Source organism: Sebastes umbrosus, chromosome 18 (genome assembly GCF_015220745.1).
Source record: "Sebastes umbrosus isolate fSebUmb1 chromosome 18, fSebUmb1.pri, whole genome shotgun sequence".
In the NCBI taxonomy this organism is placed as follows: Eukaryota; Metazoa; Chordata; class Actinopteri; order Perciformes; family Sebastidae; genus Sebastes; species Sebastes umbrosus.
The window spans coordinates 6,721,635-6,741,818 of NC_051286.1; the positions used below are offsets into that span (position 1 = coordinate 6,721,635).

A 20,184-nucleotide genomic window follows, 5' to 3' on the forward strand; every position below is an offset into this window, starting at 1 on the left:
CTTGGGACATTTGTTGAAGGTGAAAGTCAGGGAGATAATCCCAACCCTGCTTACCCGGGCTGGCACGCTCATATGTTGGTAGTAGCAGCGAGGGGAGGGTAGTTTAAGGCTACATCCACACTAATACTTCTTACCTTTAATGCATAACTTTTGCTACATTTATGCCTAGTGTCCACACTACTCCGGCCTTTTACGAGCCCCTAAAACGGAGACGTTTTCAAACGCTGCTGACTCCGTTTTAGTTTGAAATCTCTGGGATTGCGTTTTAGTCTGGGCGGACAGAAACCGATGACACAGACACCCAGGTTCGCTTCTTAATTGGGTCTTATCAGTCATGATGTGTCCTTCCCTGATTCATCATGTGAACCTTTTCCGGAAGAAAACAACGACCTCCAGTGGTTAATTTCAACATGGCTAACGAGTTAAAAGTGTTGCTGACCTTGTTGTCTATGCTAGCAGCTGTTGTGCAGTTAAATTCTGCATTTTATAATACCACTACTGCCTACATGCGCAGGAGGAACGCTATTATTTGAGCACTTTGCATCAATTCCCGTGTCCAGCGCTGCTTCCTGTTTACACCGGCACGCGCATGCCCAGTGTACGTGAATGGTCATGTGATATGTGTTTTCAGACATGGTAGTATGGACGGAGATTAATTCTGAAACGTCCCTAAAATGCTCATCTGGACTGAGATCATTTTCGTATTAAAACACCGTTTTAAAACAAAAACGTATTAGTGTGGATGTAGCCTAAATCTGTTGAGAGCTGTAATAGTAATTACAAAAAAAACCTGCAGTAAGACAGAGCTTAGTCTGCAGCTGGCGTTTCTTATCTTTACCTGCATGCTTGGGTTTGCATGGTGAACAGGTTCAGTGAAACAGCACAGTACATACTGTCCTACAGAAAACACAACAGCAACTTTAAATGGAGCGGTCACATTGCAGCAGAGAGCAGGAAGACTTATAACAGGATTTAGGATGCATGATTGTGTTGATTTATCCCCGTAAGAAACAAAGAGGCAGGGGGAAACAAAGGGATATTAAAAACTGAGACGGCGTCCCGCGCTTTGAATTACATCTCCAATGATTCAACAATGCAGTCGCTGTTATAGCCAGCCATCATCACCCTAATACAGTGAGTCCAACTGGACTTTGATGGAGCAACTGCTCCGGCGTGTCACCGAGAGGGTGAACAAATGGCAGCAAGTGTATGACCTCTTAACACATGCAGCTGACTGCTCCGCTGAGAGGAGAGGTATGCTGTATGTTGTTAACACTAGTGGGTTCTTACACGCTAACATGGTGTGTGTTTAGTAGACAGTATAGGTTATTGCAGATTGCTATCACCTCAAAATACACTAGAGAGTACTGAAAACCAATCTCCTTATCATACAGGAAAGCTTATTAAAGGACATACTCGCCAAAAGTAAGTGCAGATACTGTGTGTGTTTACATTGTTGCTAGTAAGGTTGTACCAGGACAATCCAGGCATTTCTTAATAGATAGTATCGGCTATATACTTCAAAGCTTTACTACTTTAAAGTATATAGTATAGAGTATATATACTACTATACTTTAAAGTCTTTGTTTGCTCTGGGTATGTTCCTAATGAACAACATTGTGAGCATATGATTGGGTCTTATCAGTCATGACGTGTCCTTCCCTGATTCGTCACGCCCCATCATGTGAACCTTTTCCGGAAGAAAACAAACGACATCTGTTGTGTTTTCCGCCCCGTTGAACGCCTTATACTCTCCAAAAAAATATCAAGCTCCTGAGAAACTATCCATTAGCCTCAAGTAAAAACCAAGCAAGCCACGTCAAGACAAGTTGGACAAAGCTTCAAGTCTTTTTACAAGAAGATAAGTTGAGGAAGTGCACACATTTTAAAAACACTAGATGAAGGGAATTTTGTTGTCAGGAGGAAGTCCAGTGAGAGAGTTACCGACAAACTACTGTTTATCATCATGAGGAGGATGCTAAGTACTGTTTATACCGCTGGCTAGACTTCTAACACAGCCAACAGTTTGTGGTCGCAAAAACAGATACGAAACTGCATCATCATCCAAAGCTTGGATAACATCACCAACACTCACCAGTAACTTGTGAGAGAGTGAGAGTGTGAGAGTGTGAGAGTGTGAAAGGAAGCCATAAACAATAGACAATATAGTTGTTAACTTACACATACTGAAATAAATGTTGTGACTCATAAGTCATCAAGCGTTAAGTCAACATATGCGTCACTAGTTATTTTTTAAATGTGAAAAATAATTTCCAAATAATCTATAATGTGACTCAAGCCCATAATAATAACAATGGTTTCAGCCCACACATATAAACACAAGCTGTTAAAGATCACGTGTTTAAAAAAAAAAGCTGCAGTTTTGATAATTGTTTCAGTTATTTATCAACTAAAAACATAAAATATCTGCAGATTATAGCTTCACAAATAGTAAAGCTTTCTCAATTTCTCATTATAAATTCATAATTTGGCTGTTGGTCAGACTAGAGATATCTTTGGACCCTGAGAGCTTGTGATGTCCATTTGTTATTGTTTATAAATTAAAGATTATCTTTTTTTAATCTACAGATCAAACAGATATGCAAATGAATATAGATATGACATACATGCACGCTTCTCATAAATCCTGACACAATTATCCAAATGGACTCCAGCGTGGCCGGTACAAAGACCTTCGCCATTTGGCTGCTGCGTGTTGCAGAGAGCTGTTTACAGATGATGTAATAAGGACAGAGGGCATTAGAGTGGAGCTACGCCAACTGGCCACTAAACATCTCAACACTCCACCTAATGGACTGGTTACAGTTTGAGGGATGGCATTAGACCGGAACAAAACAGAAAAACAGGAACTAATGAGAGGTAGGCAGGAGATATTGAATGTTAATTAAGACATCCTGCTGGCAAAAATCGAGACATTGAGGCATGTATCATGTAGTCAGAGTGGAAACTGATGGCAGTGTCAAGGGAGTGGTGCAGAAACTAGGGAGGCCATGCTTTAAGTCAGGCCCGCGAGTCAGCAACTGTACTCTCCGACTTCCCTCTGGAGTGAGAACAGCTAAGAATCATGGGTTGTGGAGTGTCATCCCCTCTCTTCCCCTTATTTACTTTATACTTACTTACTTTATACTTTATTGTCAGACAGGTCTGAAATTTGTTTTGCACAACAGCAGCTCCGTTTGCAACATCACAGAAAGGACAAAGACAATAAACAAGGATACAAACATTTAAACATTACAATCACAGAAGACAATATTCAGGGCCCTTTAACGCACATTTGATCTGGGATTAGGCTCCATATTTAGTTTAAGGATTGACTGATGCACAAAAGAGTGCTTCAGTCTAACCTTATTAAATCGTGGAACCCTGTATCTCCGATTCGATGGTAACAGTTGATATTCACTGTTCAAAACATGATTGGAGTTAGAGACGATGTTGTTAGCCAGCCTTAAGATGTTATTATGATAGGCTGATTCATAGAGTTTCTCAAGGGGTTGACCTACTATCTTTGAGCAGATTTTCATTTGTTGGAGCAGTTTTGACTTTAAAGTAGTTGACAAATTCTTGTACCATATAGTATTACAATCTCTATTGAACATCCATTGAAGCAGACATGAATCAGACAGCAATGATGAAGCCGTTTCTGCTGAAATGCAGTCAGTTAAAGAGGAGCAGCTGTACAGCGCCTCCGCCCATGACAACAAGCAACATGAATGCAGCAGGATAGCACATGTACAGCCCAGCCCTTCCCGTCGGCATAAAATCATCAAGTCCATCAGATCAAGTGGTTTTACTTTATTTTACAGCCTGAGAATGACTGTGTTCGAGTAGCCTACGTGTTCTTTGGATACGTTATTTAGCAAGTAAACTAGTAGAAGTTTTGATGAGATTTTGGGGTTGGGCTAAAGCTGAAAGCTGAGTCAACAGATTAAAGGCTTGTGCGTGATGCAGTAGTACAGTATTGCCCCATTTCCAATGTCTCGCAACAGCTGTGGCATGTTGAGGCATGTTCACATGTATTTCCACACTGCTCTACTTTAATGTGCACTCCCAGCAGGAGATAACCAAGCTGACTGGCGACATTACAGTCCAAACCAGTTGGCAACCTCCGGGTCTGAAAAGTGAAGCCAATGCAGAAGTGCCTTAATTCTTTCTAACAGCCAGCAGGGGGCGACTCCTCTGGTTGCAAAAAGAAGTCTGATTGTATAGAAGTCTATGAGAAAATGAGCCTACTTCTCACTTGATTTATTACCTAAACATGTAAACATGACTTTATGGTCTCAATCGCTAGTTTCAAGTCTTCTTCAATACAGCATGATGTTCATTTTGTAAATTATGGTCCCATTTAGAGTCAAATAGACCATAAAGCAGGGGATGCTTTAGGACGTGGCTACCTTGTGATTGACAGGTCGCTGCCATGGCGTTGTCTGGTCTGGGAGTTGTCCGTGTTTTCGTCTTAAAACTTCAACCCTTTCAGAGTGTGTTTTCAGTTCATGAAAGTTAATTGTAACATTTTAGTCACTAAAAATGTCTTCAGGTTCGGTTGCACCCCCTCGTTTCTCTTCTGGCTGCAAAAAGCCAAGATGGCAACAGCTAAAAACCAAGATGGTGACGGGCAAAAAAACTAAATTGGCGATGGCTAAAAACCAAGCTGGTGACGGCCAAAATGCCGACCTCAAGGCTTCGAAATGGCAGTCCCACAAACCAATGGGTGACATCACAGTGACTACGTCCACTTCTTATATACAGTCTATGGTCCAAACATGACAGTTGCAGCCTTGACTGACCTGTTGTTGTGCTCAACTGATGATTATGCAGTTGCAGGCGACTAAAGAGAAACAACTGTTTAAACTAAGACCTAAAAGTGTTGTTATATCCAGCTGTCAGCACTTTAGTTGCTGCTGTCTAACCTAAGAATTTCTGCGGCTTTGTGTTGTAATTGCACTTTTAAGATGGTGCTAATGCAAGCCAAACATTTACTGCTGCTTCACATTAAAAGTAGAAACCGCTTGGAAGCTTTATTGTGAAGTGCAGCATTATTTGCCACCAAGGTTAGCGAACAACTGCTACCTCTTTGGCCTATAAGCAAGAGATGGACATCTTTCTCTGCTTTTTGTCAGTTTACAGTTTAAAATGGTGAAAACCGCAGAAAACTGGTTAGCTGAACAAACCTCAAGCCTTCAACTTGTCATCAAGACATCACCATGTGTCCTTCTGTTACGGTTGTATATAGAAAACCATTCAAGCTGTACCCGCGTCACGACACGGTTGCTCACAGTCTGACACAGCGTGGATGTCTCAACCATTGGCAGATTCAGCATGTGTGTAGGATGCTCGGTGCCTTATGTGTGAGCTGATGAACTTGTCTGAACAGGATGCGGCTGTTGACTAACGGTGTAACGAAAAATCAGCCCACACTGATTCAGTAGGCATGAAAAACACACATCAAAGAGGAACGGGGAAAAGACAAGACCGATGAAGAAAATGGGAGACAGAAGTTTAGAGTTCAAAACAAAAAAAAAGACATTAACATGAATATGTCTTTGGTGAGATTTTAAGGAGACAACATGACAATGCAAAAACAAAAAAGGAAAGAACAAAGATGGTCGAAAACAGAATGAAAGCAAAGAAAAAACTAAAGAAAGAGAGTGAATGAAAGAACAGAAGCAGAAGCAACAGAAGACAGGAGAGGCTGGGGGATATATTTAGCAGCTCATTAGTCAGAGATGTCCTCTACTCAGCAGGCTGGTCCCTCAGATGAGGCCCTTTGGAAATCATTATGACTGCCTGCTGCTTCAGACAACCACACACATTTTACTGGAAAACAATTTACAAACTGCCTCTCCTCTCCCCGGCAGCCTTAATGTCGATTCAGAATAATCCTCAAGTTCTGGAGAGGGGCCTAAAAACAAAGCTTTGAACAAAGTAACATGGTGTTTTTAATAATAGTAACTGCACAGGTTTTAACATTACACCCACTGTATTAACATGACAAATAACCAGGAAGAGTTTCGTTATAAATGCGCCATATAGTATATCTCGACTTGTATGTTATCAGATTGGACCGTTGGTACGCCTGGTGCTGCCAGTGCCACCACTTCCTGCTTTGACATTCATTAACCTTTACAATACAGCACCTGTCACCAGTGGAGAAATAACAAGGTGGTGGTCAGCACACAAAACTAACTGCAACCAGGAATATCTGCAGCAGGAGAATAATGTGAAACGCAGACACCCCAAACATTAAAAATCTGATAAAATGGGAGTCAAAAGATGAAAATCACATCTTATGATAAGCACAGTGCACTGGTTCCCAACCTAGGGGTCTCAACCCCCACTAAGGATCTAGAAATATACAGCTGGCCTATATCTCAGCATTTCATTAATTTCTGTGAAGAAAACTAAAAAAAAATTGTTATTTTTTTAATGATTTGGATTATTATTTAACTTAAAATTTTGAAAGGTACGCAGTTAAATCAACCGAAGAGCTACTAGAACAACGACCAAGCGTCAGGGAGTAGAAAACACTGACGTTAGCAGGTGAAGCGGCAGCGCTGTGTAGCTAACGCTAATCCTGCCCATCTGTGATCTTCTCCAAGTAATTGAACTGCCTGGTCAACTGTTAAAAGTGAATGAAACGGTCCGCACTGCAGTGTCTGTTTCCATGGAGTATTTCTTTGTGTGGCGAGGCGTTTAAAGTTTCCCTTTAGGGCCTGATTGGGTGGGAGAGCGGCTAAATGACACGGGGTGAGAGCAGAGAGTGATGGCTCAAGTGATAAACACACAGGTAATGAAAGAGAAAGGCTGATGGATTCGACCGGACCGCCGCTAATGGGCTCTCTGGTCTCACCTGGCTAATGGCTGGAGCCTTAAAGAGAGACAGTGAGACAGAAGAACAGAGACATCATAGAGAAGTGGCTGTGCGGTGCTCAATATACTCAGTCACACACACACAGAGTGAGTTAGCGGGCCTAATTGCAGAGTGGAGATCTAGTGGAGCTGCAGCTTGCTGAGGTTTGGCCTGTGGCTTCCAACACCCCCCTAAAAGCCCCCTTTGTTCTCACATTTCAGAGCCGGTAGCCAGCGACGTATTGCTTTACTCCAGCTTGCCTGCAAACCGCCGCGCTAACAGGACTTCAGGGGACTATTCTCAACCGTTAATTGCACAGGACCCATTGTTTCCCCCCCTCGGGCTGCAATGTTTGCATACCCAGCCTATCTAGCAAACTTTCTGGGAGGCACACTCAAACACTGTGGCTTTTGTTACACACACACCGTTTTGTTTGGCTACAGAAAGCAACAAGTTTCAAAGACTACAGCTGTTAGAAGACGCTTGAAGCAGGGCAAGGCTCATTCAGATATTTTCCTCTGCGGTCAGAGCCATGACGCTATGCTAGCCACTGGAGTCTACTCTGTTATTAAAAAGAAAAAGGGAGTTGCCGAGTCTTTTTCCTTGACTTTCGAGAAAACATCCTCATATCCTAGTACACGGTGATGCAAGACCTGCCAAAACAAAAGGCCTTCATCAGGTGGAGAAAAATGTATTCAACTGGAGCCAACAATCAAAAAAACAAACACAAATTCCAGAGGAAATAAGAAAGGCGGCTCTCTGCTCCGTCTCTTCGCTCTCCTCCCCCTGCTCTTGACTTTACCCTATGACTCCACTTTTCTCCCAGGCCGGGGGAAAGCCATTTCCCGTTCTCACACATGAACATGCATAAACGTCACCAGCACACGGAGCACACAGCAGGCTTGTTTGTGGGAGACTTCTGGTCCTCACCGGCACTTTTCCTGTCCAGCTCTAACTCAACTTCAGAACACAATGGCTTTTTAGAGGTTTATCTCTTTAAGTGGACCCACAAGGATGGTCCGAGTCCTTTCGCTCCTGACATATAACACTGTTAAAGCAGAAAACACGGCATGTGATCCATGCGAATAGACCCTGTGGCGCTCCGAGTTCCCATCTTTATTATTACTCACTGTCTGGGTCCACTTCCTCTGAAACAAACCACAAAGGCTCACTGTAAGGAATTGACACCATATTAGGAGCTAAGCTCCATGCAGCCAACATTAGTGGGATGTCAGATAGACTCAGAAGAGACATGAAACAAGCAATATTTGCACTGTGCCCTGAAAATCCTCCAGACTGATGCCATTTATCTTGTGCATACACAAAACAGTGTTTGCTGGCACCCAGCGTGAATGCAGAGGATGTTTTGTTTAGCATGAAGCTACTTTTGGAAGAATCATTAACACAAATCGTACGCAGTAATCACAAACACAAATTTGAGGCAGCCATTTACATTAGCTCAGCAGATACCCCGCTGCTAATCTTGTTTACAATGAGAACAACAGATAAAAAAGACACGGCTCGGACTGTGATTGGTGCTAAAAATACCACGGCCCCAAAAGGCTTTGTGACTGCTTCCTAACAGAGCGTATTAACAGGTACAACAAATTGTTGTCTTGGCCTTTATACTGAGAACATGAAGCCACCAATGCAGAAGCTCAAAGCTTTTCCTTTCTTTGTTAAAGAGACCTCAACCTTTACTGTCTATCATCCCGTCTCTCCATCTTATTTCCCATCACTTAAAGGTCAAATTTCCGTAAAGACCACAAATAGAAGTTTGATGCCTCTCCATCTGCGCCGTCTCTGGTGTTTAGAGCTTGTTCTCTAGTATGCAAATGCTGCACAGTATATTTTCTAAGTATCCATTTCTATTCATACCGCACACTGCTATTTGTAAGAGTCTGGAATAAGCCTGTCAGCAGTGATGAAATTTCATATTCATGAAAAATTTCCAGAGCAATCTCCATCCCTGGAACACGTCAAGGGATTACCTGTGTGCATTATGTATGCTGTGCAGGAGAGGGAGGGAACTAATAACATGATGACTTTAAAGCTTCAAAATGAGCGTCTCACCTTTATGGTAATATTTCTAATTATAGATACTTCCATGCTCTAAATGCTGCACTGGTTATTTTACTATTGAGATTTCTGTTAAATCTTTTTTATGTTTTCATACACGCCATTTATGCTGCTCTGATTTATATTCACTTTTCTTGGCTTTGTCCTCTTTTTTTGTACTGCAATGAAGACAACCAAATAAGCATTAAAGTGACATCTTTTCTCTTGTAATCAGGACTGGGGCTGTACGATTTTGAAAAAATATGTAATTGCGATTATTTCAGACTGATACTGCAATTTGCGATATGAGAGGGAATTATAATTTTTACATCATTATTCTCATTTTCATTGAAAAACATAGTAAAACGATTATGGTGTGAAACAAAGATGTTTTCTTAAGCCTGCAAAATATGATGTGCAGGTCAGGACATCTCTGAAGCACCACAATATTTCATTTAAAATGGTACTTTGACACACATTTTGCCTTTAATATTGCACCTCCTGCGATTTGAAAACTGCAGTAGGCCATATTTCGATAAAATTTTGATTAATTGCACCGCCCTAATCAGGACCGTGATCAAAGACATACTTTGTTACTTCTGTTATCAAGGAGCAACGACTCTAAATCTTTCATTTCTCAATATGAGTGGCGTGTGATGTGTGACTAAATATTTAAAGCCTCTGAACACCCACATAGGTGTTCTCAGTTAATCTGGGTGATTAGACCTCTTCTCTATAGACTAATTGAGTGACATTTTCCTGAATCTCCTGTTAGCTTTGTTGAACCGGTTAGGGCGGGACTAATTACACCTTTACCATTCTTATTGGTAGATGAAGACTTGTGACTCCGACCCAGCATCAACCTGAGCAGAGGTCTAATCAGCCAGAATAACTGAACATACCTGAGTGGGTGTTCAGAAGCTTTAAGTTCATACTTCAGTGCCTGAATTGAAAATGCTCTCATCAGAAATCTGAAACTCTGCACTCAATCATCAGTTAGAGGTTAGAAAGGAGGTTTATTTCAATACAGGTCTTTTATATATTTGAGCTTATATTCATTTAACGCAGGAGAGCAAATATCAAGTGCTATACAACATTTTGAAGAGCCAGTCCTCTTGAACTGTGTGTCAGCCTGAATACTGGCTTGTACACTACAAGGAAGTCATGCTTCAAATACACAGCTACGACAACACCTAAAACAACCTTTGTATTGTTGTCAGCTCACTCAAAGCACCGTATAGAATGTTCCGTAACCCGTTATAAAACTAGGTTAATTACAATGTAAATAATAGCAGAGTCAATATGAAAACAAAAGAAACTATGTGACTCCGTAAAGGGTTAGTTTGATCGGGTGTGTTCATACAGATTCTTTCAGGTGCCGTACACATGCCACATCTTTTGTGCGCTCAAATCCATTGTTGTCAGTGTAGATGCGCGGCAGGCACGCCCAAACGCAAGAGCGACGTCATCACGAGATAAAAATAGTTTCAACTTTTGGAACGCTGCAGCGCGCACTGCATGTCAGGTGACAAGGAACAAGTTAATTATTTTAGTGCAGGGCTATCCAAAGCTTTATGATCAGTCCCACGGACTATTTTACTTGCTTCATACTGCCACAATATCCAGTTGAAAGGTCAGCCAGATTGACACATCGAGCAGTGAAGCTACTGTGAGGGATTTACGGTGCTGGAAATCCATTTATCTTTGTTTTGACTGAGTTTAGTTTAGTCAGTGAGGCTTCCTGCTAAATTACCGCAACTTCATCGTCATCATCATCAGGTTATGCAGGTTATATTTGTTAAGAAACGACAGGCACAACAGGACCGCAACCTCGCAAGGACAATGGAAACAAAAAAAAGTAGTGCAGCTGGCATTTTCCATGCATTTTAGATGCGGCAAGTGAACGGCCCCGAAAGAATCAAATGAGATAGTCGGTCTAGTAGCCAGTGGAAATAGTCCTAGTGGTGAAGTCTAGAGAACTACCTGTCCTTTTCCATCAGTTGACTGGCAGTCTTAAAGGCGCAGGTGCATCATGGGTACTGGAAATAAATTCTAGGGCGCACATTTGCCCCTATGTAACGCACCAGCTGTCACGAACACAGGGTCTGTCTAAGGATCTTATACCGTCTGTTATATGTATGACATCCACAAATAACCGGAGTATGTGGAGCACACACAGAAAGCACACAAATACAGTACACAGAGCACGTGGGCTGGGGATTTGAGGACACATCTCCTTGGTATTGGTAGGCAGTGTGTTGGATGCAGAACGTGAGCGTGATACCAGCCCCTCCGGGCTCCACATGAATCATGTGTATTACATAAGACTTGAGAGAGAGAGAGACGATACACTAGGGATCAGCGGTGCCCTCCCCCTGCCCATCCACCACATCTCTTTCCCTCTATTCCTTCTGTTGCTGCTTCTCACACACTTGATTCATTTATTTAAAGAAAGTAAATCAATTAAAGCTTTAAAAACATCCACCCCTCACACACATTTATCACACACACACACACAGTCGGCCTCCTCTCTGTGGCAAGGACATCTGGCACGTTTCACAAGCTGGCTATGTGAGGGGAGAGAGTGTGTGTGTGTGTGTGTGTGTGTAGGCATGTGTGTGTGTTTGTGTGGGGGGGGGGGGACTGGAACATTGGACGGCTGAAGTGAAAGGAAAGCTGGCACAAGTGGCGGAGTTCAGCGAGTACATGCCATTAACAGAAGAAACAAGAAGGACACAAGCTCTATAGTAGGGCCGGGACGATTCAACTATCGCCTGATTTGATACTATCACGATACTTGGGTGTCGATTCAATGTGATTTTTAAGTATTGTGATTTGATATTACGATTTATTGCTTTTTTTAACACTAGATCATGGGAAAAAGTTAAATGATACACTTTTTACTTTGTAAAATATCTAAATTAATTCAGTAAAAATATTTGATTTTCAGCATGTATATAGTCAGAGATGTCCTGAGGTCAAATATATCAGTCATTGTCAGGAATTATTTGTTACTTTTTTTTTCAGCAACCCAAAAATCAAAGAACAAACATTTCTGTCACAAATTAGTGGTATTTTATTTTTATTTTATAAGGGACATGTAATGTTTTATACTTATACTTATTTCCATATATGTATTTTGTATATAGTTCCTTTTGAAAACACCTTATTTTGAAAACCGGACATAGTCACACGTGTATACTTCTGCCTACTTCGCCAAGTCCGTCGCTAGCTCTCCCGTCAGCTCTGTTCTCTTTATACAAATGCATTTAACATAAATGTCAGTATATGGGTGCCCTACAGTTGTAGCATCGGACGATTTGACCACAGAGGTGAGAGTGACAGCTGGCTTGACTGCACGTTACCGCAATACGATAACATTTCCTGTCCATGACAGAGTTAGCATGCGGCTTTAGCCATGATGACTAGCTCTGCTTTTCCTGTCAATGTGTGAAACCCAAAGTGATTCCATACTTTACTGTATGTGTTTTGTTTACCACTTTGGATTTAAAATGCGAGGGTGCAGGTCGTATCCACGCCGACCCCCCGCCGCTTTCTGCTCTGTCATATCTGCCAGTTTCTGCTGTCTATGGCCTAGCTTGTTTTGATTGAAGGATATGGCACGAATATGAAGTCACGTTGCTCAAACTACAACAATAAAAGCGGTAACTTCCTTCTACCTCCGCATAGACTCAAATGAAGCAAATATATCGTTTCTGGCATTAGAAAATAGATTTCAAAATCGTAAAAAAAATAATTGCGATACATAGGTGAATAGATTTTTTTCCCACCCCTTACTCTATAGGTGCTGTGGTGGCTGATGCCACTTCCAAGCGTGAACCAAATGTCCCTCCTCTAGGCAACAATCAAATCAATTTGAATATCTCACAATAAAAGATAATAATCTAAGATCAAAACCTGATCTGAAGGTTGTTGTGGGCCGATAACCAGAGCTCGCTAGCCGTGCTAAAAGCCCCCAGAGGACGCTAAATGTCACGGCTGATTAAAACCTTATGACAGCAATGTGACCGCAGACAGCATCATCTCTCCGTTTCACTCGATAGCGGAGGAAAACTGTTGCGACTCATTAGGGCAGTGAATGGATTCGCAGAGTGGGTGGGATTGAGCCCTCAGCCGCCGCTTTCGGAGGCAGAGGAACCTGACCGACCCAAGGGTAAAAGGAAGCCAATTTAATCTAACTGACCTGCAAGACGGAGGGGAAAATAACCTCAATCAATTCACAAGAGACGGGCGAAGATGGTGGTTTAGTCGATGTGTATCATGTGGGAGCGGAGAGAGAAAAAATTTTTTGTGTTTGTGTCTTACCTGATGCGTGACCATGAGGGAGCAGGGTGAAGAGGAGGAGAAGCGCGGAGGCAGCCAGCCTGTGGGCTAGAGAGGAGGAGGAGGTGGAGGAAGAGGAAGAGGAAGAGGAGGACGGGGCTCTCGTCTGAAACGCTACCATTCCATCGCACATCTTTTCCTCCGGCGACCAGCGAGAGTCCTCTACGGCTTAACCTGTCCAGGCCACATAGAGAGGAAGGGGGGGAGGGAGGATTACTATCAACATTCAGCGAGGATTATGTAACCAAAAGCAACACAGAGCGACAGAAGGGAACACAGTGAGAGAGATATACGGGAAAGAGAAAGGGCCTTCTGCACGTCATCAAGTGTCAGTTGGTTTCCTGGTAATAACGAAGGCATGAATGACTCTACGTGTATTTCCTCTTCTCATACTTTAGTTCCTTAAACGGCAGCCTGCTATTTAAACCACCCACAGGCAGACAGACAGCAATTTCCAGCGCTCCCTTTTTTGAAAACCATCAGCAGCAGCAGCAGCAGCAGGAGAGTTCCTCTGATCTCCCCTCGATCCCCACTTTTGGCTCTGCCACGAGATCTAACTAAATAAAGCAGCCATTACACTCCGCTGTAGATGATGTAACGGGGAAACAGATCCGTGCTGCTGATGAGGTGGGAGCATTAGAGGGGAGAGAGGCTAAAAGTGTGAGAGAGAGAGAGTCAGCGCAAACCAAAACAGTGATTACAAGTGCAACTTTTGCAAAAAAAATCCTAATGGGTAGGAGAGGAGCTGCATTTACTGTAGCTTCATCATTAAATGAGTAAAACTTCAATAAGTTTAGGACTCACTCGTGTATTGGGCAGAATTGCCTATCAACAAAACTTTTTGGTATTTGGTCAATAATAGTTTGTTTATGCATTTAGAAATGTCAGGGCTGTAAAGGTTAACGCGATAACAACGTGTTAGCGCAAATTCGCCACTAATTCCTTCAACGCAAATTGCAACTTTTAGGTTCTTTTACATTGACACACTGACAGCTGTTGTTGTCTGTTGGGTTTGAGTTTGCCATGTTATGATTGGAGCATATTTTTTTAAGGATAAATGCAGTGCCTGTGAGGGTTGCTGGACAATATTTGTCATTGTTTTGTGTTGTTAATTGATTTCCAATAATAAATATATTCATACGTTTGCATAAAGCAAGCACATTTGTCCACTCTCATGTCGATAAGCGTATTAAATACTTGAAATACTTGAAATCTCCCTTTAAGATACATTTTGAACAGATAAAAATGTGCAATTAATCTGCGATTAACTATGGACAATCATGTGGTTAATCGCGATTAAATACCTTAATCGATTGACAGCCCTAATAAACGTACATAAACAAAACCTTTTGTAGCAGGGATTCATCTAATGTATTTATTAAAGCTTTTTTGACAAAGAGGGTGCAGCACTTTACAGTTGAATGATAAACAGATGCCATACCTGCTGTGATGCTATGCTGCCATATGCTGCACATTGTTATAAGCAATAGAGTTTGACAGATAATTTATGGAAAGATAACTTAATCAGGTGCTACTTTCTTAAATATGTCCTGTACTCTTTATCTGCTCATATGGTCAACATACTATATAAGCTGTAAAGTATGTTTTTTTTGCCAATATCAGCTTAACAAGCTTATGTTTGGTTCCTTGCCCCGCTTATTACACACTGACAAAATGTTGTTTAAGTTCTTATCTACTAAAAATTGTTATATATGTCTGCAAAAAACAAAAACATTTAAATGTCAAATCAAACACTGTGTTCCCAAAACAGCTGGACGACAGCCGAGAAAAGTGAAGAGGAGATTAAGAGTTTTATCTTTAAATCAGAAAACACAGACAACACAAATCTCTCTCCATGATACCAACTTAAAAAACTTCCTAAAAGCATTTGTCGGTTGATTGGGGGGATACAACAAGACGAACACCATCATTACATAAATGAGACGCAGGTGCACATAGTGTTGTTGCAACAGAGAGATTGGGATGAAGTAGCAGTAGTTGCGTTTTTGTGGGAGAACTAGCTTAATGCTGGCAGGCAGCATATCCTCAAGAGAGGGCAGAGGGCCCATTACAGCTACACAAGGCTGCTGAGCTAATGGCTACAGTAATGGCATGGCTGCACTTAGAGAGAGCCGTGAATTTGATTGCAGATCTGCTGCGTGGCCACTGGCACTGCCACGGACGACCTGGAACTACAGCGACGAGGGAAGTAGCTGTAAACACACACATTCATAGTTGTTTTTCCTGCTCTAGGTTACATTTTAAATGACCAAAAGATCAAGATATTTCTTTTCCAAACGATTTTCCAACACAAACAGCAGGACCCCCTACTGCCTGCCACCTTTCTGATGTCCCTAGGATGGAGAGGCATATACCTGCATGTGGTGCATGCCACTGGGAGAGAGTGACGTAAGCCGGATTTGGCAGGACAGTTTGGGTGCCGCGTTGAGCCAAAGGGCAGGCAGTCAAAAACACATGCAGGGGGCTCTGTGCCAGCCATTTGATCCATAGACACTTTCTCATTTGTCCATGTTGGGATCAGAGCGCTGCTGGGTTACAGAGAGGCCCTACGGTAACTCACATGATGCTTTTACCAGATGAATGTCTTATAAATATCAAGGACAAACAAAAGTCACAAAAAAATATGTTTTGTTCACTCGTTGGGATGTAAATAACCACTTGGGATGGCATTTCTAATGCAGTGCTGACCTACTGAGAGAGCTGAGGGCAGAGTATTGACCGGCAAAGTGAAAACTTAAGCAGAATTAGCTCAATTGCTTCCACACAAGAGCGTCTGAGAAAAAGGACAAAGTCATTAAATCTGCGCTAAGGTATCCCACGAAACACAGCGTTCCAATTAGCTGGAACAAGATAGCTCGGAGCCTGAAAACGGAAAGATCTTTTAATGCGCCGACTGTATGCTCATGTATTTAATTGATTAATAACACAGCAGGCAGTTTGACAGCAAAAGAAAGCACAAAAATACTTCAAGTTTGGATGTCAACTTTCTAACTGTGTGGGTTTCTTGTCAGACGCTGCCAAAGATGTCGAGCTTGACGGATCACATTAAAGAACGAGCCGCTATTTTAAAACTTCCAAGAGATTCAGTTTGTGTTTCCTGGAACAAAATTTGGTGTCAAACCACGTAAACAAACACTTCCTGCCGGCAGCTGCATGTAGCCAGGTAACATCGGCTTTCAGGCCTGTAGTGCCACTGATGTATGTACAGTCAAACAGCGTGTGTTTAAATAGCTATCAGTATCATTGCAATGTCATTCTTAATGGCTGACATTCAAGCCGTTATTGCAGTATGACTACTCGCAGTTATATTAGTGTCACTGGAACAGGATCGGTGACAGAATATGATATATATCTTATCAAACGGGAAGCACCAACAGAAGCTACTGAAAGGATTTCAAATATACGAAGAAAGCAAAAAATGATCTAGACTTACTCACAGAGCACCTATTATGCTTTTTACCCTTTTCTTTAGTGTTATATAGTTTTTTGTGCATGTAAAAAGTCTGCAAAGTTACAAAGTCTACGCCAAAGGGAATTACTCTCTCCCACAGAAACACTGCTCCTGAACTGCCTGAATCGCCTTGATTGAAGTCCCGCCTTTTCCTCTGTAGCGTGGTGATGTCACCAAGTAACACATTTTGCTTAGCAGCTAGTTTGGCACACCCTCAAACAAAGCTAGTTATTTCATCTCACGCAGGCGCAGAACGTACGTGGTAGTTGGCCGTCGGCTGTAGTCTTTGCGGTGTGTTCGAGTGCAACTTTTTGGCCAAGACAAAGGCGATGTGAGGCGACTCAAAGGTCCGCCTCCGTCGCCGCTAGTTCTTTGATGTCGGGTCGGTGTGTCTGGGCCATAAGACAGAGGGTGAAAAGAGTTTCTGCAGCCCAGCCGGTATGAGAAAAATAAAACGTGTTCTAGTAGGAACCCAAAATACAAGTATGAACCTGAAAATAAGCATAGTAGATCCTCTTTAACATATTTGATAAAACATGTAATGACACGAAACACGTCAGCTCATAACCACAGATGTTGCAAGAAAGGCAAACACTTACTGGCGTCATACAGAAGAACAAGACAACTTCCTTGTTTCATACAAGGAACAGGACGGGACAGTGGATATAATTGTAAACTGAGTATCTTTTGGTTTCTAACTGTTAGTCACATAAAAAAGCTAATTTAAGATGTTACCTACTTAAAAAAATCATCAATAATGTAAATAATCATTAGTTGCAGGCCTAAATGACATTGCTAAAAATAGCAAGGCTATTTCTCAGTTGTGTAGGCAGCCATATTTTCGGCCCATTTCATTAAGAAATTGGAGGTTTTCACAGCATAAATACTTTGTCTGTTTAGTCCTCCACTTGGGGAAAAAACTACGCAACTCTCCACTTCAGACACCAGTGAGACGAGCAGCCAGCCAGCAGGCTGCTACTGCAGTTTTTCAGCTGCCCGAGGCTCCTGGAATGCAAAGGGAGCCAAGGAGAGCAGCAGCGCAGGCATGTGTCCGGGAACAGAGAGCACTCAGTGTGCCAAAGAAACAGCCGGGAGGAGATTTCCACCCGATAGGCCCCAATGCTACTGCTGCTGCTGGTAGAGCCCGCCTGGGCCTGTGGAGGGAGCCCAGAGACGGGGCTCTGCATGGCAGCACAGAAAGGACTCTTTGTTATGAAGCATTATGTAGTGTTAAGCCCCACAGCGCCCGAGCATCCCCCTGCTCTGCCGCAAGGAGGGGGACAGAAACAGACTGAAAAATGGAGGAGAGAAGTAAGATGAAACAAGAGAAACACTGTCATATGTTATGTTGACAGTGGTGAAAGGTGGGGAAAGCCGAGAATGGGATTGAAGCCAAACACAGTGTTCTTATCTGTACTCACAAGATGTTTTCTCTAAGCTATGTTGTCAAACAGAAAAAAAAGCCTCTGAATGCTGGACTGGGAGTTGTAAGAAAAAAATCTCACTGCAGTCACACAATGGGTTTTAAATTGAGAACCATTAAAGCTGCCTATTGTATATCTGCTAGAGAGCCAGAGTGTGTACAATGTGTAAGAACAAAACAAGTCGATCCGAACAATGGGAGTCAAATGAGGGATTGTGACACTTAAGTTCTGCGGGTGAAAAACATCTTTAGGTTTGAATCAAGTCATTAAAAGTAGAAAATATATACACAAACACTGGGTATTGTTGATCACTTAGAATGATAAAAACATAATAAAATACCAGGAAATAATGGAAGCAGGCACGCAAACACACATAAAATGACAGTTGCCTACAAAAATCGTATTGGCGGAATTTCTAGGGACAAAGTAGAGCAATGACTAAGTGCAAACAACATACTGTTTGGTCAGTTTTTATATTTGATCTTTCATCACAGTCCCGCTCGACAAAGTCGCCCACTAACGGGACAATGTTCACTGATAGTGGGTTTTATACTTGTGGGCAGGGAATTAAATTAGCACCTGCCAAATACAAGGTAAATGTTGGCAGTTGCAGGTAAAATCTCAGGTCACCTACCACCGTGGCAGATAGGTTTTCCTTATATTAAGGAATATTTATAAAAAGCTTGGAAAAGATTGACTAAGTCAATAGTTTATTTCATTTGTAAAGAGATGTGCCCTCTCAAAGTAGTGCTATGCTGTTCACCAGATCACCAGATCACCAGATTCTTGCTCTACTTCATAGGTCATTTAAACGTGTATATTTCATCTTTGTTCTCCATTATGATGATAAACAACAGCTCACCTTTGGACTTCCCTGCACTTTGCTGTGGTTTAAGTGTCATATCTCACCCTGCCCAGCTAAACAAGTTATGACTCAAACTCTCAGAGGGAGGGCGTGGGGAAATTACACTGCTAGGAATATCTGAGCAAGACGGGACCCTCAATAACTCAATAATAATACATCTCTGTAACTGTACGAAACGTGGTCTGTCTTAACTGGCTTCATAGCAGCTCTAAAGCAGAGTCACACGCTTCGACACGTGCAACTGTACTGCGAGCTATTTAAACAAAGAGTGTGGTGGGCTGCCAGCACTACACACACACACACACACACACACACACACACGACAAAAACAAAGACAAACCAATTCTAACAAAAGTAGCTATACAATACAATTGTTAGAGCTTCTGTCCCAGCTAGTCTCACGTTAAAAAAAACACCATAAATAATCTAGATATTGTGCTACAACGTGTATTAACTGTACTCTGTGTACAATAATTGTTGTGTTTACAATACAGTAACGTTACAGCTGTTAACTGTTAGAGACTTTAGTCAGTGTCATTGTCAGTGCATGTCACAGCCTAAGAGACAACCACAACAACACATAATAGATGTAACTCACACTCTGCCTTTTATTTAATTTACTTTTTATTTTGTTCTTTTTTTAAATTTGTATTTATTATTGAATTGACGCTTTGTGGCAATATTGTTCACCTGACAGTCATGCCAATAACGCAAATTGAATTGACTGTACTAACTAGCTACTGGAGCCAGGTTTTTACTGTTTTTATTGTATTTTCTAAGCACTTTACGATACGATACAACTTTATTGTCATTTTGCACTGAAATTCATTTTGCATCCATAGGCAGCTCAGTTTGAGGAAAAAGTACACATACAATAGACATACTGTTACCATAGACGGACAGACAAGTAAGACCCATCAGACAAAAAACAAAACACATCACAATTATTCATACATAACCCATTACAAAATTACCATCTGTCCTCTGGATTTACATGTCTTTAGCAGCACATTAATTATTATTTAAAACTTTGTCAAGCAAAGGGTGTGTTATATGATAACAACTTTACTGACATATATGTCAGACATATATTAATACACTGAATGTGAAATACATTTGTCTCTGCAATATATCCTTGATCTAATATACACCT

General features: G+C 41.7%; 1 protein-coding gene across 1 annotated transcript in view; it reads right to left on the reverse strand.

The window, feature by feature from the left end:
* susd6 (sushi domain containing 6) overlaps positions 1 to 20,184 on the reverse strand; it is a 34,922-nt gene that overhangs the window by 14,054 nt on the left and 684 nt on the right. The window contains exon 2 of the mRNA XM_037750959.1: positions 13,253 to 13,444. Coding sequence (XP_037606887.1) covers positions 13,253 to 13,403 — 151 coding nt within the window. The 5' untranslated portion in view covers positions 13,404 to 13,444. The remainder of the gene's footprint in view (positions 1 to 13,252; positions 13,445 to 20,184) is intronic.